Here is a 21,398-nt window from a genome sequence, read left to right on the forward strand (position 1 = left end):
GCAGTGCAGGCGGAGTCCTGTCCTGGGTGCTGGTTAGGGGACGGAGGGAAAAGCAGCTGCGATCCTGGAAACAGCCCTCAGTAGCAGATTCTGGGAGCCTTCGCGGCAGGTGGGGTGGGATGCGCAGGCGTGTGCTGCACCCACGGGGCTGGCGGGGGCTGTGCCTTCTCCCTGGGGTTCCCGGGAATGGGAACTGGGAAGAGAAGTCAGAAGTCCGTGGCTGGCACCTTTATTTCAGCTCTGAGGGCACAGTGACAGTGACAGGGATGGTGACCATGCCAGATGCTGTGGGAGCTTTAACCGCAGCTCATTCTCTGCCCTAACCCTATCGGGCCCCTGTCAGTATCATCTCATTTAATTCTCCCTCAGGGCCTTTCTTCTTGGTAGTGCTGCTGCCAGGAACACAAGCCCGGCTCCCTCACCCCAATCAGAGGGCTCCTCCCACAGTCTGTCCTCAGAGAGGCCCGCACAGGCCACCCCAATAAAATCGCACTTTCCAGGGGTGCCCAGGAGGCTCAGTCGGTTAAGCGTCTGCCTTTGGCTCACGCCATGATCCTGGGGGTCCTGGGATCGAGTCCCGCGCTGGGCCCCCTGCTCGGCAGGGAGTCTGCTGCTCCCCCTGCTTCTGCTCTCTCGCTCATGCTGTCTCTCAGAGAAAGAAATAAAATCTTAAAAAAATAAAAAGAAAAAAAGAAACAAAATCACACTCGCAGCAGCTCTTTCCCCATTCTTGTAAATGCTAATAACTCAAAATAGAGAGAAAATAGAAATAGACATGAAATTCAAATATACATAGAGTTGTTTGTACTTTTTCTGTCCGTTTGCCTGACTCCTTCTGCAACGTAAGTTCCAGGCACACAGGGATTTTTTTTTGTTCTTCTATTCACTGTCTTTATCTTTAATACCTAAAACAATGCCTGATGCACCCGGGACAATTAATAAGGATGGGCCGGATGACTGGAAGAACCCCCAGAATCCAGGAGGATAGGAAAACTTCAGCGTGGAAGGATTATTTATTTAGTTTAGCTTGGAGCCCAACACGGGGCTTGAACTCACAGCCCCGAGATCAAGAGCCCAAGAAACTGGACACTCAACTGACTGAGCCACCTGGGCACCCCCAGCTTAGAAGGGCTGAATTCTGTTGTCAAAGTTTGCGGGACGCTGTGCTTCCGAATCAGGATCTCACTCGCCCTCCCCGTGGCTCCAGGGCCAGCCTCCTAGCTACAGTCATACTCGCGGCAGCCCCAGGGACCGCCAGCCCGCCCGCAGGGAGCCTGGTCAGCCCAGTGATGCAGTGAACCGGGCGGGGGTGGTTTTGTGGAGGGAGCCAGGAATCCGTAGGTAATGGAGGTTGGAGCTGGAGGACTGGGCAGACCCAGGTGATTAGAGTCCTGCAAAGGGAGCGGGTTGCAACTTGGTGGGGGAAGGCTGGTAAGAAAAAAGGAACAAAGAAATCCATCAATCCGCTGGAGGGAGGGCATGGCCCAAGGTGGAAGTCCTGCTGGAGGTCAAGGCCAACCCCTGATTCAGGCAGAAATGCTTTCCGCGGCCTTTCCTTTTTATCTACGGAATAGGAAACGTGATGACTCATCAGAGACAGATGACAAGCTAAATATTCATAATGCTAAGAACGCAGCAAAAAATAGGAAAAATGAGTAGATCACTATCAAAGGAAGACATCTGATACGCAATGAATTCAGAGAAGGAGACAAGCCTTAAGAGACTCTTAATCATAGGAAACAAACTGAAGGCTGCTACAGGGAGGGGGTTGGGGGATGGGGTAGCTGGGGGACCGGCACTAAGGAAGGCACGTGAGGGAATGAGCACTGGGTGTTTACGCAACCGATGAGTCACTGACCTCTACCTCAGAAACTAATAATACGCTGTATGTTAACTGATTTTTTAAAACATGAGTCTTCCAAAAACCCTTAGACCCAGTGAACTCAGTGGAGAACTTTTTTTTCCAAATTCCTCAAAGACATCCTTATATGATTTCAACTGTATTAGAATATAGGGGAAAAAATTACATTGCCCAGCCTATTGTAGGAGACAAATACAGCTTTGATAGAATTTAATGAGATATGTCTATAATGAATGACCAGTACATCTCGGAATGCAAGTACAGTATATTACATGGAAAACTAACAACTAAGATTTACTAGAAAAAAGTGATTAGTCATTTCCAAAAAATGTTGAGAAAGGGATGGGTAAGATTCAACATCTATTCTGGATTAAAATGTTGGAGGAAAAAGCATATGGGAAGGGCCGTGATGCTAAGGAGAGAGGAGGGACACAGTACATCTGGAGAACTAGCACAGCAAACCACGACAGAAGCGCTAGCAACATCGGAAATCCCCAATTAGGATTTCGTATCCAAATGGTCTAAATAAAGGGACAAACTAGAAGAAATAAAAACGAATTTCTTTTTTGATAAAGGAGATGTTAAATACCTTTAAAAAATCCAAGGAAGTCCTCCAAAAAATGCAACAACAATGACAAAACCTGGAAACAATGAGTTCAAAGGTACAGGGTAGGAGATACCAGTTCTTTCAAAATCCCACATATCCCTAAAATCAGTGAGATAGAAAATACAGCACCAACAGCTCCATCTGACAGAACCAAACCCGACCCGCACTCAGGACGTGGCGCGCGTGACATGCGGTGCCTACTGAGGGAACTTGAAAGCACAAGATCAACAAGACAAGCAGGAATGCGGGAGAGCTAATCCCGACTGCTGTCTGGGAGGCTGAACGGAGGAAGGAGCAGCAGAAGCTGCTCTAAAGATTCGATCTAATATCAAAACCCTCCCCGTGTTTTCACAAAGCCTGGCCTGTTGGTTGTGACGTTCGGCTGCAGGACGGGTCCGGCAAGAATATAAGAATTTGTTGTAATTATGAAACCACGAGCAGACACCTGTGGGACTACCATATTGACCCTAACAGATTTTAAACCATGGCAGACCAAAGTGGCAAGCATCAAGACCTTAAACATTAAGACAAAACCTGAAAGTTCATCGTTTGTTCAACATACTCTTGGGAACTACTTGTGGACCAGTCACTCTGAGCTATTCTGGGAACTGGGTATGCGGCCGTGAAGAAGCTGGTCACGGTCCCGGTCCCGGGCCCGGTCACGGTCACCGAGAAAATGACAATTAACAAGTCAACAGACAAGTGGGCGGATGGTTTCAGAAGGTCGGGGGTACAGCCAAGGTCACAGGGGTGGATTGAGGGCTGCATGTTGAGGTGTGAGGGAATGGTGAGGGGTGGGGGGTGGGGGTGGGGGAACATGGGGGTAGGGATGGGGTGGAGGGTGGAAATGGGGATTGGGAGTGGGGTGGAGGGTGTGGGGGTGGTGAGGGCTAAGGATGGGGGCTGGAGGGTGGGGCTGGGGGATGAGGGGTAGGGATGGGGGCTGAGGGGTGGGACAGCCTTATTGGGCTTGGAAACCAGAAGGCCTCTCTGAAGATGTAGACCTTTGAGCTAAGATCTGTGGAACAGAATGGGGTTTCCAAAAATAATTTCAATCGATTCTCGGTCAGTTAAGTTGCTTTGTGGGGGGCGGGGGAGTAGTACCTCCCATGTGCAAGGCTGGGCTGAGGGCTGTGCTCACATAGATGACGCACAGATGAGCTGGGCGATTTTAACTTTGATTCGATCCTTGCTCCCAAGGGCTTTATGAGCCGCATTACACAAGAAGACTAGGGGATAAAGTTTGTACCGCAGATAACAAGGGGCTCCTACAAATCCATGAGAATGAGAAAACAATGGGAATCCGGGAAAAAGCATAAGAATAATTCACAAAAAGAAACATCAAATCCAGAAAGCCCATTAACTCTAAGGAGAAAAAATGCTCACCCAGACAAAATGCAAATGAAAACTATAAGATACCAAATTTCACTGACTACGATGGCAGAAATAAGAAAGATCCAAGTCGTGTGATGTGAGCACACACGTGTCTCTCGTTGCCGGGACAGAGACAGAAGAGCTTTCTGAGAGCAGTCTGCCGGAGGCTTCTGAAACTTCGGGTGAGAAGACCCTAGGATTCAGCAACAGAAATCGATTCCACGGAAACTGAAGCTCTGGGACGTAAAGGGAGCTCTGTGGGAGGTTGCCACTGCAGCGCTGTTTCTAATGATTAAAAGGAGAAGGAGGGGCGCCTGGGTGGCTCAGTGCGTTAAGCCGCTGCCTTCGGCTCAGGTCATGATCCCAGGGTCCTGGGATCGAGCCCCACATCAGGCTCTCTGCTCGGCAGGCAGCCTGCTTCCTCCTCTCTCTCTGCGTGCCTCTCTGCCTACTTGTAATCTCTGTCTTTCAAATAAATAATAAAAAAAGAAAAGGAAATTATCCTATAAATCCATGAGGGGGAGAATGACCAAGCAGCTCAGGATCGTGGTGGAATCCGGAACCAGTCGCAGACATGACACACACAGCAGCGCACACACGATAGACGGACAACCAAAGGACACGTGGACGGTTCTCTACAGATTGAGAAGGAATCTCCTTCGAGATTCTATCTGTCTCAACAGAGAAAAGACTGGAAGGAGGTACACACACCGTCAACAGCAGTAGCAGTGGGGAAGTGGGACTTCCAGTTTTTATTCTGTATGTTTTTAATAGAGAAGAAAAATCCAATCCGATCTAGTGAAAAAACAGATCATCATTGTCCCGGCGGGGAGGGAAAATCTCTATTTCTGAATAGAGAAGGAGCTTTGCGTCAGCAGCAAGATGATGTTTTCTGATGCGGTCGTATTTTTTGTTTGTTTGTTTTTTCTTGGCACAGTCGTACTTTTAAAACGCCAAATTCAAACGCAGTGAAACAAATATCAGACAAGATCAGAAAGGGAACGCGTCTGTGGCATGCGTCACGGAGAAATTCTATAAATGATAGAAATATATGGCTGCTTCCAAGATCCATGTTGGAAGGACACATTTCCACAGAAAACATAAATAAAATCAACATTATCAAAGCACTCACCGAGATGTCAGAGAAGGAGAACAGAAGAGAAAAATACACCCTTTAAGATGGGAAATACCATGCTGTCATACAGAAAAGCAGAGCTTTATTCTAAGAAGGGCTACACATTAAGCCACAAAAGAAACTAATCCCAACTTTTGCCACCTTAGGTAGTCGGTATCCCCCTGACAGACGAGGAAAAGGAGACACAGAGACGTTACATAACTTGCCCAAAGCCACACAGCTTGTAAGCCTAAGAGGCAGGATTCAAACCCAGGACTGATTCAAACGCCCAAAATCTGACCTTTACTGCTATGATCTCCTAAAACTAAAAGCTCAAGGTCAAGGGGGCGGAGAAGCGGGCTCAGTAAGGGCATGTCCACACACAGGACCTGCTTTATTTTTTCTGTCAGCTGCCGAGGGTCCCCGTGAGCCCTGGAAGCCAGCAGGACCCAGCAGGGACCTGGGTCCCGTCTGGCCCTCCACCAATGTTCTCCCTGGGGCAGTCGCTTCTCCGTGGCCCTCAAACCCAGAGGCGGGACTTCTGGACTCTGGGCCAGAACTGTCCTGAGGCCTTTGTGACCACAGCCCTGGGGGTTGCCGTGGCGCCCACGGGGGCCTGGGCCAGGGGCCTCCTCCCCCACGACCCACCCGCTGGGCCCCCTCAGCATCCGCACCTCCTGTGGGGCTGCCCTCACGTGTCCCTAGCCCTGGCCGGGCCGCTTGTCCCCGCCTCCGGCTCAGCCTCTCCCTCCCTGGAGCCCACCTCTGGCCTCTGCTCTCCCCGGGCGTTGTCCCCCCTGCCCTTCCCTCCTCGCTCCCCTGGTCCTTCGGGTCCCCACCACCTGACTCCTCGGTGCCCCCCCACCCCGCTTTTTCTGCTGGCTCTTGGCTCCCTTCCCACCAGCTGAGCTGGGTCAGCCGTATCTAAGGAGGACAATGGGGCGCGGGGGGAAGAAGGGGACTGTGACCCCTCAGGAGCAGAACCCCAGCCCAAGACCTAAAAAGGGGCCTAAGACTAGGATAAGAAGAAAAATGAAGAGGAAAAAAAAGAAGGCTGAAATGGAAGAGCTGAAGAAGGAAGTGGTCCTGGTGAGAGCCCCCCCCCAGCCGCTCTCCCCAGCCCGCAGCCCCCCTCCCGCCCAGAGACCACACCCAGGCTAGGCCCCCCCACCCATCCCCCCCCCACGACTCCCCTGTCCCCGCAGGAGGACCACAAGTTAACCTTGGAAGAGCTGAGCACCAAGTACTCTGTGGACCTGACGATGGTGAGCAAGGCCGCCGCTGAGGGAGGCGGAGGGTCTCCTTCGACTCTGAACCCCCCTACCCGCCTCCCTCCACCCCCCACACCCCACCCCCAGGGCAGCCGTGGAGCTGGAAGTGGCACCCCAACCTCCAGGTCAAAGTTGTTACCCTTCCCTCCTCCCAGCCAAGTTCCCCCTCCCCCACACCTGCTCAGAAGCCCAGCAGGGTACCCCCCAGAGTCCAGGGTCAGGTGAGAGAAAGGAGAAGGGGGTGGGGCAGCACCTCTCCAGTCCTGGGGGGGTGGTACCCCTGTCCGCTTTCCTAAGTTCTCAAGACCCTAAAGAGCTTTCATGTATGTGAGTAAGATCTGTCCATGGCTACCACCTTCAACATTAAAACTGAGAAAATTAAAAAATTCTTCCTAATTCATTTAAAAATGAGTAAATACACTATATATTAGTATAAATAATATTCGTATGACAAATAACAGTTTTCCCAAATAAAAATTTAGGGGCGTTCGACATTTTTGCGAACCTCTTTAATGTCTAGCTTTTTAACAGAAGACAGCTGGATTCCCATATCTGTTCAGGATTAAATCTGTCTCGATACCTGTCATGTAGCCCTTGGAACATTCCACCCTACACTAGAAAGCAAGAGCAGAAAAAGGCGAACCGCGATTTAGCACTGTTGTGAAAATCGTCTGATCTTGTGGAGCCCCCGAAGGGGTCGAAGGGGTCTCGGACCCCCCTGAGCTCCCAGGCCACACTTTGAGAACCACTGGATTAACAGTAAAACCACACATTCCGACTATGACCCTTAGTGCTGTTGCTACTGTTACCACTAATACCAGGACCACAAGTAAAAACTTACAGGCCCTCAAAATAGAAGTTCTTAGCTCTAGACTTTCTTCACTGGAGGGCCTTTGTCTGATAACCAGGGAGGCCCGTAGAAGGTTTGTCCTGTTTTCATTCAAGTTGTGCGTTTTTCAGGGGAAGCTGGGCGTGGCGGGTGGGGATACACTTTGTTTTCTAATCCTCCAGTGGGTTCCACCATTGCTTTCAGTTAGAGGGAAAGGCAGGCTCCCGGGGGAATCTGTGCCTTCGTGTGTTGGGTTGGTATCGGAACTTCCCCCCATGTCTAAGCTAACAAGCCCCAGTGTGACTGTCCCCATGGTACTGACGTAAGCTATCAGACCCTCGCATCGGCTTGCGCGTGATCTCACGAACTGTGGACGGCTGCCTCTTAGGGTCCACGCTCCACAAGGGTGAAGACCCTTCCCACTCTGTCCTGCCACAGTACCAACCCAAGACAGGGCTTCCAAAGTCTTGTGAATCCGTCCACGTGTAACCGTGCTAAATAAAGCCGAGCCGTTCTGTGCCGCAAACTCTGGGAGACTGTCCAGGGCGATCTTTGGGGGGGGGTTTCACTGGTCTCTAGACCGCCCCCACCTCCGCGGGGGGCCCTAAATGGCACCTGTGAGCTTGGCGGCAGCCGCTGCTCGTTCCTTCCCTATGTCCTCTCCACACAGGGCCTTAGCCCAGGGAAGGCGCTGCAAATCTTGAAACGAGATGGACCCAATGCACTAACCCCTCCCCCAACCACTTCAGAATGGGTCAAATTCTGTAAACAGCTGTTCAGCGGCTTCTCCATCCTTCTGTGGATTGGTGCCATTCTCTGCTTCGTGGCCTACGGCATCCAGATACATTTCCACGAGGAGCCCACCAAGGACAACGTAAGTCTTTTCGGCTGCCCCGGCCAGCCCCGTCTCTGCTTGGCCCTGCCCTCGGCCCCTCGATAGCCTTGCCCTCCTCAAGGCCTCTGGCCCGAATCCTCTGTACTCCCAGGATTTTCCAAGGGAGGCCTTGGTCCCTCCTGGTTTCCGTCCCGCCTTTCACCTAGAAGCTCCTGACCAGTCCCCAGAGAGCCGTGGTTCCACCGGAAACGTGCTCTGCTTTGATCCTGTATCTTCCTGACTGACCATCAAAGCGCTCCGCGGCCCCTTTCTCTTGCCAGCATTTTCATCTCTTCATCTCCTTTCTCCCAGGCTCCCTCCCTGGCCCTACCCCTACCCCCCAGGCCACGAATAGCTTTCCTGCCTGTTTGCTGGATCCTGCTGGCCCTCACCCAAGCTCAGGCTCTCCCTCAGCCCCTGGCTGTTACCCTTGCAAGTGGGTTTTCTTTTCTTTTCTTTTTTTTTTTTTTAAGATTTTATTTATTTATTTGACAGATGACAAGTAGGCAGAGAGGCAGGCAGAGGAGGGGAGGGAGGAAGCAGGCTCCCCGCTGAGCAGAGAGCCCGATGCGGGGCTCGATCCCAGGACCCTGAGATCACGACCTGACCCAAAGGCAGAGGCTTAACCCACTACAAGTGGATTTTCTGAGGGTGAAGAGGAAGGAAAAGACATCCTGATGAGCCCTTTGTTTCCCTGCCTCCAGCTGTACCTGGGCAGCGTCCTGGCCATCGTGGTCATCATCACGGGCTGCTTCTCCTACTACCAGGAGGCCAAGAGCTCCAAGATCATGGAGTCCTTCAGAAAAATGGTGCCGCAGGTAGGCTTACTATGGAGGATCTAGTGAGAGGGGTGTAGAATGTGGCCAAACACACACTTTTGGAGTCCCCGGAAAATTACGCCCTACGATGCGTGAACGAAGTGAGGGTGGTGATGAGTGTGGGGGCCCCAGGTTTTACTGGGTCAGGCCTTAAAAGCACCCTGAGAAAGACTCGGTGTCACCTATGAAGCACTCTGGTCCCGCCAGCATAATCTGAATGGGAGGAACATAATCTGAAGCTCCAAAGGAGAACATTCTAGTAAAAGCCGGGGAGGTACAGAGGAGGTTGGAGAAGCCGGATTCTTCAAACGTTGATGACCTTAAAGACAAAGAAGGGCGCCGCCTGGGCGGCTCAGTCAGTTAAGCGTCTGACCCCTTCAGCTCAGGTCATGATCTCAGGGTCAAGCCTGGCCCTGGGCTCGGCACTGGGGGTGGAGTGTGCTTGGGATTCTCTCTCGCCCTCTCTCTCTGCACCGCCCCCCCCACCTCAAGCGTGACTCTCTCCCTCTGTGTTTAAAAAAAAAAAAAAACAGCTGTGAGAATGTTCCAGATTACAGGGGGCTAAAGGGGCATAACAATGAAATGCAACACGAGACCGAATCCTGTGCCTTAGGAGAAAATAATGTGGCAAAGGACATATAGGGACCTGACGAGGCTGGGATACAGATAGTAGAGGACAGGACGGTGTCGAAGCGAAATCCACCGAAATCGGTAACTGTGTTGTGGGTATTAACATACTGGTTCTTGGTACGTGCACACTGAAGGACGCAGGATAGAAGCTCAGGACGTATGTCACCTACCCTCAGATGGTGCAGGCAAAGAAGTTTCACACACATGCGTATGTGCAGACAGTGACCAAAGGACAAAGCAAACGGGGTTCAATGTCAACAGGTGAATCTGGGTACGGGTTATACAGGTATTCTTGGTACAATTTTTAAGCTCGCCACTTTGCTGAACCTTTAGATTATTTTCTACTAAGAAGGTACGTTTAAGCATCTGGAAATAATAGGACAGTAGAAGGATCTTTCTAGGCACACAGCTGGAAACTTGGAAAGGAGCAGGCACCAGAATTTCCCGACAGCACCGTCATGTTTAGTGTCACAGCCCAGGATCTCTTCCCTTCGGTGTCAACAGGAATTAATTCCTCCCTTGCGTGAGAGTTCAGGCAGGGGATGATGCTTTGGTAAAATAAAGTAGGATATGGAGATCATTCGTTAGCTTTGGCTGCCTAACAAGCCACCCAAACTTCGTGGCTCCCAAACAACAGACATAGCAGTTCCCACACTTCTATGGGGGGGCTGTTCTGATCTGGACTGGGCTGAGGGGTGCTGGACGGTCTCAGATGACCTCCTACCAGTGTCTGGCGATGGCTGGCTGAGATGGCTGTGACAGCTGGGACCTTTCTCCTCCTGACCTCTCTCCCTCCAGCAGCTAGCTCAGGCCTGATCGCCATGGTGGTAGAGGGGTTCCCAGTGACAACAGGGCAAGCCCCCACTTTTGAAGTCTCTGCTTACCTTACGTTTCTAATGTCTTATGAGCCAAAGCCAGTAAGGATGGAGAGACAGAGCCCCATCTCTTAGACAGAGGGTCGTCAGAGCCACCTGCAAGGACAGGGGTGGTAAAAATTTGCGGTCTGCCAAAGAGACCTTCAAGGGTGATGCGGTGAGTGAGCGCGTAAGGAAGGGCGTCCGCGGAAGGAGACCGGGAACAGGCGTACAGGAGCGGGTACAGGGGAAGCAGGAAGCTTGGGAAATGGTCCTGCGCCCTCTTCCCACAGCAAGCTCTGGTGATTCGAGGAGGAGAGAAGATGCAGATCAATGTGGAGGACGTGGTGGTGGGAGATCTGGTAGAAGTCAAGGGCGGAGACCGAATCCCGGCGGACATCCGGCTCATCTATTCCCAAGGGTGTAAGGTGAGGGCATGAGGGAAGCGACGTGAGGCGGCCAAGCACTGTCCTGGGGCGGCCTTCGGCAGTGAGCTGGAATCCATGAAAGAAAGCATGGTCGGAACCTCAAGGTGCTTCGGGAGCACATTTGAGGCTGGAGACAACAGGCGCTGGTGTGTGTTTGTTTCTCCCCGCGTGCCAGGAATGGGACGCTGGTGGCAGACAAAGACATGTCATCTTTGTAAAGGACTCTTTCCTCCCATGCTCACTCTTTCGGCCCCATCCTCCCTCCCCTCCCAGGTGGACAACTCGTCCTTGACCGGAGAGTCCGAGCCCCAGTCCCGCTCCCCCGAGTTCACCCACAAGAACCCTCTGGAGACCCGCAACATCTGCTTCTTCTCCACCAACTGTGTGGAAGGTGAGCGTCGCGTCGTCAGTAGCCTAGTTTCAGAAGCAGAGATGGAAACAAAGTTTTCGAGAACTCTCTGTCTTCGAAACGAGTTGGTCGGTAACAGCTGGTGAACCGTCTGGGTCCTCCCATCGCTCTGGTGAAAGGTCAAAGCCGCTGGTGAAGGGTCAAAGCCACCATTTCCACGTGGGCACCGTGAGGACACTGAGTCGCTGTCTCGTAGGTTTTTCCGTGGATCCCATGAGCTCACACGGATGCGACGCTTAGCGCAAAGCCTGACGTGACGGAAGTGCGCTGTGGTCCTCCGCTCCTATTAGTCTGCCCAGTGAGTGGCCGGGGCTCTGGACGTTGAAAAAAGCACGGAAAGGCAGAAAATTACCCAGCCCTGCGGGGCAGCCTCCTTCTGAGAGGAGGCCCACTTGTCACTGTTCCAGGGAGGTAGTGGCGTTGGAATTAGAGTTCACCAGAAGTGCCCCTCACACTTGGGCTTTGTCCCTAGACTCTAAGGTACCTTTGAAGGGAGAGGCAGTTCTGGCCAAGGTGGTAATGATGGGCTCAGTCTCACGTCAAACCGCCCCACACTTAAGGAGGCCAGCAAGGCTCTCTGAACCACACAGGAAAGCCATTACTCACGCTTAAGAATAAATGTTTGGGTAGCCAAGAAACAGCTTTTTTTTTTTTTTTTAATTCAACGCCTCACTTGTGCCAAATGTTACAGACGTGTCTGAGTCTCACGACACGACACAACAGACATGAGCTCTATTTTGCACGTGCAGAGCTCAAAGAAATGAAAGGCAGTATCCAAGAGGGCACGTCAGCAGGAGAGAGGAGACTTGGGGATTCTGGGGCGAGTCCGTACCCCAAAGCCCGTGCTCTTTCCATAGACCCTTATCTGGTCTGTGAGCCCTCCGGGCATGAAGTTATTTATTTAAGTTTAAAATATCTTAAAAGATTTTTTTAAAAAAAATACTTTAAAATAAAATAAAGCTGAAGAAGTATCCAACCAGAAAATAAAATATATATTGAAAAAAAATTTTTTTAATTTTGATCAGACAGAAAGAGGCAGGCTAGCAAGCTTCCTTCAGAAACACTAGATTTGTATTATTAAATTTTACGGGAACGTTTTGCTCACATTTGTCCTTCCCAAGCGGGTTTTTGGTCAGCAAAGTGTATTCAGGTAAGGGGAGGAAAGTGGGTGGTGACATCCCTCTCCAGAAACAAGGGTCCGGCCGGGATGGAGGGGGCCTTAGTCGAAAACCAGAAGGACACGAGATGTGGCCGAGGGCGCGGAGCCAGGTCGAAGGAACCTAGGAACCGAGGAACGTCTGCGCACTTTGCCAACAAGGAGCCACCTCTAACCTTTTTCCCAGACCTTCCCCTCCTACTTTCATGGGCGATGGGGCTGCGGATACAGACGTCTGTCTTTGGGGTCTCACGCATCTCCATGGGGCCGGAGCTGTCTCCCTGGCCATGTACACGAGCACGGAGGCATCAGTCTGGCCTGGGGTACGGGAGGCCTGCCCATGGCCTTGACTTTCCCCGGGCTGACACCCACCCATCCTGTCTCCAGACACGTGGGATTCGATACTAGATCCTGCCTCTCTGCGCACAGGGAAACCCATGAAGGAGTAAAAAGGAAGAACTAGACCAAACCCTGGCACAAAATAGATCCAGGCAGTGGCATAGTCCAGCCCCGCCCCAAACCCCAAACCTTCTCCGCACCTCTCGGTTACCGTAGTGTCTTCGCCAAGCCTCCGTGAACGCCTCCGGAGGGCAGCCCTCCGGCGGGCAGCAGGTGGGGAGCCCGTCTGCAGATGGCCTCGCAGAGGGGCTGCTCCTCCCCAGAACCCCACCCGCCCCTCATGGCCATCTGGGCGGGACCCCGCTCTCAGACTCCCACAGCAGGAGGCCACCCTGGAAACAGCGTTTGTGGGTGCTGTTGGAGTAGAACCCCCCAGCCCAGTCCCACATATGAAGAAAAGAGAGAAGCCAACACTGGTGTGCCTACGATGTGCCCATTCCCGTTCTAGGCTCCTTGAATACCCTTTACTGTCCCCCCTGCTTCCTCCATGCCTCCATCCCCTTCTCAGAGCCGAGGCAGCCTGAGGGTAGGCGCGCACGGAGCCCCAGGGCTCCCAGGGGCCTCGCTGAAAAGCTGAACTTCCAGCCAGAGCCCTTCTGCTTCTAACATAAGTGATATTTCTAGGATACGTCACTTTTCTGAGTGATTCAGACCGTGCCTTGGAAGGGTAGGAATTTCAGCCATTACTTTGATAAAGCAGGAAAAATAGTTTTGAGCCAAGAACCTTGTTTCAAGCCACGTAGGTGAGGGGCCAGCATCCCGTGCAGGTAAAGCCAGACATGATGTCCAGGTCCCCCTTCTGACTCAGGGCAGGGGGGCATTGGCAGAGGGAGAGGCCCTGAAGCCCAGCTGTTATGGCATCCGCTCCCCGGCAGGGGTCAGGCTGGTCCAGCAGGCGGAGCGGGGAGGGGCTCCCCAGCCTTCCTGCTGTCACCGTTAGGGCAGGAGAATTCTCCCCAGGAGGGGGTGGAAGGGGGCGCTCCCATCATTTGCAGGATGTGGAGCTGCACCCCTGCCCTCTGCCCGCCCGCTGCCAGGAGCAGCCCCTCCCACCCCAGCTGTGAGCACAGAGAGGCCTCCAGGCATCACCCGGTGTCCTTTGAGAAGCTGAGAACCTCTGGGACAGGGAAGAACCCGATGCTGGGAGGGAGGACTCTAGCAGAAGGAGATCCTGATTCCTGGGGATCTAGAAACCATTCAGCTGCATTTTGTCCATTCAGGACAACATAAGAAACGTACAGACAATAGAAGACATTTAGATGAAGGGTGATCAAGACCTTCTTGATGGGGAAGGCAAGAAGTCGATAAAATCGGACAACTGTGAAATCTCAGAGATTTTTCGGGTGGAGAGAACCTTACTTGTGTAAACTAAATATGAGGCGAAGAATACTAGAAGCTCTCGGAGGGTCCTAAGTGTCCACCTTGCTCTGGACCCAGGACAGTGCTCTCCTCGTAGGAACAGAGGCCGCAGCGCCCCCCGCCTCAGACCTCCTCCTATTTGCACAGGAACGGCTCGGGGCGTTGTGATCGCGACGGGAGACTCCACGGTGATGGGCCGCATCGCCTCTCTGACGTCAGGCCTGGCAGTCGGCAAGACGCCCATTGCCGTAGAGATCGAGCACTTCATCCATCTGATCACAGCGGTGGCCATCGTCCTCGGCGTCACTTTCTTCGGGCTCTCGATTATCTTGGGCTACGGCTGGCTGGAGGCTGTCATTTTTCTCATTGGCATCATTGTGGCCAATGTGCCCGAGGGGCTGCTGGCCACCGTCACGGTGAGTAGCTTAGGTAGAGGGGGCCTCTGGGCAGACACGCCGCGCCAAGGGATGAAACCATGTATCTCTTCTGCTGTTGGGTCTTTCCAGTGCGGAGGACTCCTGATGTGCGCACGCGTGTGCACCGCTTAGCGCCCACAGGACCTTGACCTCCCCCCACCCATATTTTCTAGTGCCTTCTCTTTCTTCTCCAGGAGTTGTGATACAGGAAGCATTTAGATTCTAAGTCACCAGCGGTGAGTTCCTGTCTGGGCTGTCCCAGTCAGTGAACTTGGCCAAATCACGGAATATCTCCAGGCATCCGTTTGATTAATCCTCAGCTTCTAGAGGAAGATTAACTCAGAATTATAGAATCTTATTAGAAAGGACTTCAAAGCCCATAGAAATCCAACCTTTCCACCAAGCTTGAATATCTTACGTACAATCCATGGGAGAGGATGAGTGTTTCTAGTCCTGGGAACCCCTCCCCTTTCGGTCTCCGCTCATTTCGCCACGGGCTTGCTCGAGCTGGATTTCATCGTGTTGAGTGGAATTATGACTTCCTGTTGGGTCCCAGTTTTCCCATCTGAAGAGACACAAAACAAGTCATTTTTCTCTCTCCCACAAACAACGCGTTTGACTGATGGGAGGTGAAATCACCCCCTTTCCTCTCGCCGCTCTTCACAGGAAAACGGTCTTCACGCCCGTGGCTTACTGACCGCTTGTTGGGGGAGAGGGGTGCTCCCGTTCATCAGTAAAAATAGAAATGGATAACGAGATACTACAGTATGAGATAAAACAAATGAGAACACTACTCAGGGCGTGGTTGGTTAGCACCAAAACCTCGGGACTGGTGATAATACGTAAATAAATCATAACCCCACGATTGGAATTCTGTATTGATACAACAAGAACTGATTGGTTTTTAAAACAACCCTGCCACACACACCTGACCTTCACTGAATTTATGGTCCATAGAATTAATGTCAACAAAATGTCCCAGTTTATAAATGATCTCTCAAGTCCTTTCCAGTGTTGCAATATTCCTTCTCAACTTCAGGATTCTCCTGTTTTCTTCTTTTTTTTTCTAACTATTGGGACCAGCCTCTTATGCCACGTGAAAGGTCAGCTATCGACGTGGTCTCCGGGAAGGAGGGATTGGAGGGGGGGGCGGCCTGAACCTGACTTGAGCAGGGTTGCTGAGCCGCAAAGATGAAAGTGTCCTGGGGGAGCAGAATATTGCAGGAGATAAGGTCGTCTTCTACGTTCCCCTGGTGAAGGAAAATACCCTTTTTCCGAGCTCTGCCGTCAAGCACGAGCACAGTCACTCTCCTGGGTTTCTTTACCGTGGCAGCAGGGGGAATTGCGAAATGGGTGGAAACCAAAGGGAAAGAAGTACCCAAAATTACAAAAGCGACACAAATGACCGGATTTCCAGAACGCAAAGTGGAGGGAGCAGCTGACCTCTGCGTCTCCGCTCATTCTCAGCCCTCTTCGTGGCCCCAGGTGTGTCTGACCCTGACAGCCAAGCGCATGGCGCGCAAGAACTGCCTGGTGAAGAACCTGGAGGCCGTGGAGACGCTGGGCTCCACGTCCACCATCTGCTCCGACAAGACGGGCACCCTCACCCAGAACCGCATGACCGTCGCCCACATGTGGTTCGACAAGACCATACACAAGGCCGACACCAGGGAGGACCAGACCGGTGACTCGAGCGGCGCGGGGGGGCCAGCCGTGGAGGGGCCGGGGGTGGCGTGTGGACCGAGGGAGCGCGGACACAGAGGACACCTGGGTCCTGAGCGCGGACGAGGGCTGTCCCTGTCAAGGCTGGGGCTCAGAGCAGGAGGCGAGGAAGTCGCCGGCTTCACACTCCCCGCCCTGCTCACCAGCCCTGGCTTTTCCCTAGGGAGAACATTCAGCAAGAGCTCCGAGACCTGGTTCATCCTGGCCCGCATTGCCGGCCTCTGCAACCGCGCCGACTTTAAGGCTCACCAGGAGAACCTTCCCATTGCTAAGGTATCAGGCCTGTGGGGTCCGGGCGTGCCCACCCTCTCCCCCCCGCAATCTCAGGTATTGCCCCCAGGTCCTCCCCATCGCACCCCTCGCCCTGTGCCGTTCCCCTGGCGCTCACCGTGCAAACCCCGTCCTGGCAGCGGGAGACGACGGGGGACGCCTCCGAGTCAGCCCTCCTCAAGTTCATGGAGCAGTCGTACAGCTCAGTGAAGGAGATGAGAGAGAAAAACCCCAAAGTGGCCGAGATCCCCTTTAATTCCACCAACAAGTACCAGGTACGGAGCCCACGCAGGTAGAATGGGGGCGGAGGCGGGCTCCTGCTGTGGGGAAGTGGGAGCTGTGCCTTCGCCTTGGGCGTCCCCTCTGAACAGTAGGACAGAGACAGTGGAGACCCAGTGTCCCCGTCAAGAGGAAGGCTCAGCTCGGAGAAAGGCACCAGCAGGTAAAGGGAGGAACAGGTGTAAAGGAAGAGACGTTCAATCCCCGATCCCCGGCCGAGCATGGGGCTCCGTCCCCAGTGGAGAGAGCCAGCGGGAAGTGTCCTGTGGGTAGGACAGGCTGGTTGGTGGCAGTCAAGGCAGAGCCTCCTGCAGCCGTGCAGGTGCAGCCGGGGCGGCATCTCTGGGGCTCCTGCAAGGTTTGCTCCTGCGGAACAAGGCTGGGTCTGCAAGGCGGTCCCCGGAAGCCCTGACTGTATCCCACGCCTACAATTCTAGCAGCTGGGGGACGGGACAGGGTCCCGGCACCTTTGTGAAGCTCTGTCCCCAGGCAGGAGTGACAAGGGAAGGGGATTCATGGGCTGAGAGGTAGTGGTGGGGCACCAACCCCGGGGAGCAGGGGACAGCTGGCAAAGCCAGGGGGACGCTCCCACATGAGGTCCCGTCCACCTTGAACAGGGAGGGGGATGTGAGGGGAGCCGGGGGAGGGGGCCCGGGGGTCACCACGCTGGAATGCCCCCAGTCAGGTTGGGGGCCCCCAGCACAGCCGTGGTCGGCTCAGCGAAGGGACATTCTCCAAATATGCGGGCTACCATGAAGGTCAGACGTTCAGCTGTGGGTGACAGAGAAGCAATGAGACTCCCCAAAAGTCTCTCTTGTCGTCCGGTCTTAGAAACCCAGAACCGTACTCCCTTGGCAGCTCAGGGACGAACGTCAAAACAACACAGAGAAGCTTAGCGGGGCTCTGTGCGCGGGCGAGCCCGTCAAGCGTGGTATGTGGACGCTGCTGAGAGGGTAGAGCCCCCAAATATTCCTCGCGAGGGGAAAAAATTGTAACTAAAAAAATAATACAATATCAAAAGCTATGTAGAGCTTTGAGTTTCTAGGACCCGATTGCCTATCTTTTCACAGTGAACGCTATCCGTGTGAATATCCGACTATAACTATACAGTCAGATGTTCTGACTATAACTATACCTGAATATCTGACTATAACGCTACCTGACTGCCTATCTCTTCACACTGAACGCTGAACGAGTAAGAGTTAAAGAGACAGACGCAGAGCTTCTGTGCCTGGGCCGGCTTTTGGTCCATGTGATACGACAGGTCTCACTCACTTCTGCTTGTTTCTGACGTTCAGTGGCCTCACGACCCAGACAAGAATTCCGTGCTTGGTGGGGCCGGCGTAAAGCCCAGGACTGCGAAGTACATACGTGTTCCTTCATGTGATTTAAAATAAAAGCAAAACATATCGCTGACATTTGTTGGGACGTCCAACAAAATAGCAAGTTTCCCCCAAATGACGCAGTTGGTGCGTTTTCTGAGTATCCTGTGAAAAGGACCAGCTCTTCCTCCGGGGCGCCCGCCCCGCGAGAGCTCGGCCAGCTGGGCACTGCCATCGCGGGTGGGTCTGAGGGCAGCGGAGCCCCCCACCCCCCACCAGGCCATCCCAGCCCCGTGTCACCTGCAGGCTCCGTGTCCTCCTCACGCTCAGACTGACATGAAAGGCAGGGTCTGTTCTCGTGGCCCCAGACTTCTCCCATCTTTTTATCTGTAATTTCTATCAAGATCTGATTTTTTTGTGACCAAGGGACTGGCTTATACGTAAGTCTTGCTGCCTCCTCCAATAATCCCCAGTAAATAGGGAACAAATACGTATTAAGCACTCAGGAAATCAAGCTTTTTAAACCTCTTAACAGCTTTCTGGTTAAACAAGTTAAGATTTTCCCTCTTAACTGCTTAGGCCTATTTTGAATATAACAGAATTATAGGAAATATTCGAAGGTTTTCAATGGGACGGCTTTAACAGCAGTTTACGCACAGGCTTCCCACCTTGGTTATCCTCTGCGGTGGTGTGGTCCGGCCCCCTCTGCCCCCCACCCCCCTGCTTTCAAGATGCCGGTTTGCTGACCCAACAGCCTTCATACCGGGCAGCTCCTGGCTGGGAAGAGAAGCTCCCTCACAGTTCCTGCTCACAGATCAGAGATCAAGGGAAAATGCATCTCATTCCTCTCTCCTTCGGGCCTGTGGTCTCCTCTGATTCACTGTGAATCTGGCCTTCTCTGCTCCCAGCCCACCAGGCCAACCCCAACCCCAACCCCACCGCGAGCCCCTGGGACTTCTCACGCTGCTGGGAGAGTGGCAGAGAGGTGACGATGACGAGCTTATTTCTGGATTGTGCTTTGTGGTTTCCAAAGTACTTTCTTACAGATGATCTGACCCCAAACGGCATGGATGTTTCCACTCCAACACGAACGTTTCTCGATAAGCACAGTACGGTACTGTCCGTGAACCTTCTCTTCCTGGTGATTTTCCTAACATTTTCTTTTCTCAAGCTCACTTTACTCTGAGAACACAGCCTGTAATACCTAGTACATACGGAATATGTGTTAAGTGACTATTGATGTTATTGGCAAGGTTTTGGGTCGACCGCGAGCTATGTTAGTCGTTAGGTTTGGTGGAGCCCAAAGATCTATGTGGGTTTTTGACTGGACTGTGTCTCATAAAAACCCAGTGAAGTCGGCAGCACAGAATCTTTTGCATCGTATCAAAGGACTAAGGTTTTTTTTTTTTTTTAAAGGTTTTATTTATTTATTTGACAGAGAGAGATCACAAGCAGGCAGAGAGGCAGGCAGAGAGAGAGGAGGAAGCGGGCTCCCCGCTGAACAGAGAGCCCGACGCGGGCCTCGATCCCAGGACCCTGAGATCATGACCCGAGCCGAAGGCAGCGGCTTAACCCACTGAGCCACCCAGGCGCCCTAGGACTAAGGTTTTGAGAAGTTCAGAGGATTGACCTGAGATCACAAAGCATCCCGGCTGGGGGGACACAGGCCCGCGGCCCCCACGTTCTCTTCCCTGTCTCCCCTGCTGCCTCTGCCGGGACCACACTTGTGCTTTCCAGAAGTGAGAACCCTGCTTGTGCCCTGAGCTCCGGCGGAGATAGCAGAGTTCTGTGTGCAAATAACAGCGGGGTTGGATCCCCAGGCAGGAGGAAGGCTGCGCTCGACCCTGAGTAGGACTTGACCGGAGGGAGGGCGCTGCACTGGACTTAGGGCACAAAGGAAACAGGGAGGGGCATGTGGGCCGAGGAGCCTCGTGTTGTGCCCTCAAAACCTCTGCCCCTGCTTTTCCGCCCCAACCCTTGCTCCCCCTCCTGCGGCAAGGAGTCTCCCTCTCTCGCCCCCAGGTGTCCATCCACCTGCAGGACGACAGCGTCCAGCCCCACGTGCTGATGATGAAGGGGGCCCCAGAGAGGATCTTAGAGTTTTGCTCTTCTTACCTTCTGAAGGGGGTGGAGTACCCCATGGACGATGAGATGAGGAAAGACTTCCAGAACACCTACCTGGAACTAGGAGGCCTGGGGGAACGTGTGCTGGGTAAGGGGCTGTGCAACATAACGTCCAAATGGTTACTTGTGGGTGAGAGATGGAAAGTGTTGGGATGAGCGAGACAGGGATGCAGGCTCTGCTGAATGACCACCGGTCCCTCTGTCTCTCCCCAGGCTTCTGCTTCTTGACTCTGCCTAGCACTTTCTCCAAGGGATTCAAGTTTAATACAGATGAAATCAACTTTCCCATGGATAACCTTTGTTTTGTGGGGCTCATATCCATGATTGACCCTCCCCGCGCTGCAGTGCCTGACGCTGTGGGCAAGTGTCGCAGTGCGGGGATTAAGGTAAACTCCAGACCACGTCCCGCGTCCCGTGTCCCTGAAGTCCCCTGACCTGTCACAACCTGGAGCAACCGTAGAAAGCCTCACCTAGAATAGGTTCTTTGTAATCTTGGTTTAACTGATGTCTGTCTCCTTGACCTTAGGATTCTTCGTCGTAACAGAGAACCTAATAGGAAATAATGAGTTTCTTCTGTCGTCAGAATCCTGTCTTGCCTCAAACATTAAGATCACCGGGGTCCTTTAAAATCTGATGCCTAGCCCTTCCCCCCAACCCAGAGTCTCCCTCGGTAGGGCGTACGACTCTTGATCTCAGAGTTGTGAGTTCAAGTCCCACACTGGGCGTAGAGATTACTTTAATCAATTAATTTGACTTAAAAAAACATCTGATGCTTAGCCCATACTGCAGACCCATTAAATAGGAAATTCTCAGGGAAGGCATCTGCATGCTTCAAGCTTTTTTTAAAGATTTTTATGTATTGATTATTCATTTGAGAGAGAGATAGAGAGCACAAGCAGGGGGAGCAGCAGAGGGAGAGGGAGAAACACACTCCCCGCTGAGCAGGGAGACCTGAGCCGAAGGCAGAGACACTTTAACCGACTGAGCCACCCAGGCGCCCCGTCTCATAAAACTTTCTCAGAGATGTCACTAGGCAGGTAAGTCTGAGAATCGGTGTCCTAGGGGTTGCGCACGTGACTCATCTAGGGGTTTTGTCGGAAGCCAAAATCTCGATTCTGCAGGTCTAAGACACCCCAAGGTCCTGCGTTTCTAACCAGCTCCCAGGTGATGCCTCGCTGCCGGTCTGCAGACCACAGCAGGAGGAGCAAAGGGCTAGAAGGGGTCGGGGAAAGGTGCTGCTGGGAGGGGTCTGGGGGCTGGAGTGGGTGCCAGAGAGGCTGAG

The 21,398-nt window shown here is 52.9% G+C and overlaps 1 protein-coding gene across 1 annotated transcript in view; it reads left to right on the forward strand.

Moving 5' to 3' along the window:
- The first annotated feature begins 5,892 nt into the window (after positions 1-5,892).
- The window catches only part of LOC122918068 (sodium/potassium-transporting ATPase subunit alpha-4), a 28,982-nt gene continuing 13,476 nt past the window's right edge, over positions 5,893-21,398 (forward strand). The window contains exons 1-12 of the mRNA XM_044266228.1: positions 5,893-6,045; positions 6,162-6,221; positions 7,727-7,930; positions 8,635-8,748; positions 10,526-10,660; positions 10,934-11,051; positions 14,131-14,399; positions 15,885-16,083; positions 16,285-16,394; positions 16,532-16,666; positions 20,015-20,204; positions 20,330-20,502. Coding sequence (XP_044122163.1) covers positions 5,893-6,045; positions 6,162-6,221; positions 7,727-7,930; positions 8,635-8,748; positions 10,526-10,660; positions 10,934-11,051; positions 14,131-14,399; positions 15,885-16,083; positions 16,285-16,394; positions 16,532-16,666; positions 20,015-20,204; positions 20,330-20,502 — 1,860 coding nt within the window. The remainder of the gene's footprint in view (positions 6,046-6,161; positions 6,222-7,726; positions 7,931-8,634; positions 8,749-10,525; positions 10,661-10,933; positions 11,052-14,130; positions 14,400-15,884; positions 16,084-16,284; positions 16,395-16,531; positions 16,667-20,014; positions 20,205-20,329; positions 20,503-21,398) is intronic.

This window comes from Neovison vison, chromosome 10 (assembly GCF_020171115.1).
Source record: "Neovison vison isolate M4711 chromosome 10, ASM_NN_V1, whole genome shotgun sequence".
Taxonomy (NCBI): Eukaryota; Metazoa; Chordata; class Mammalia; order Carnivora; family Mustelidae; genus Neogale; species Neogale vison.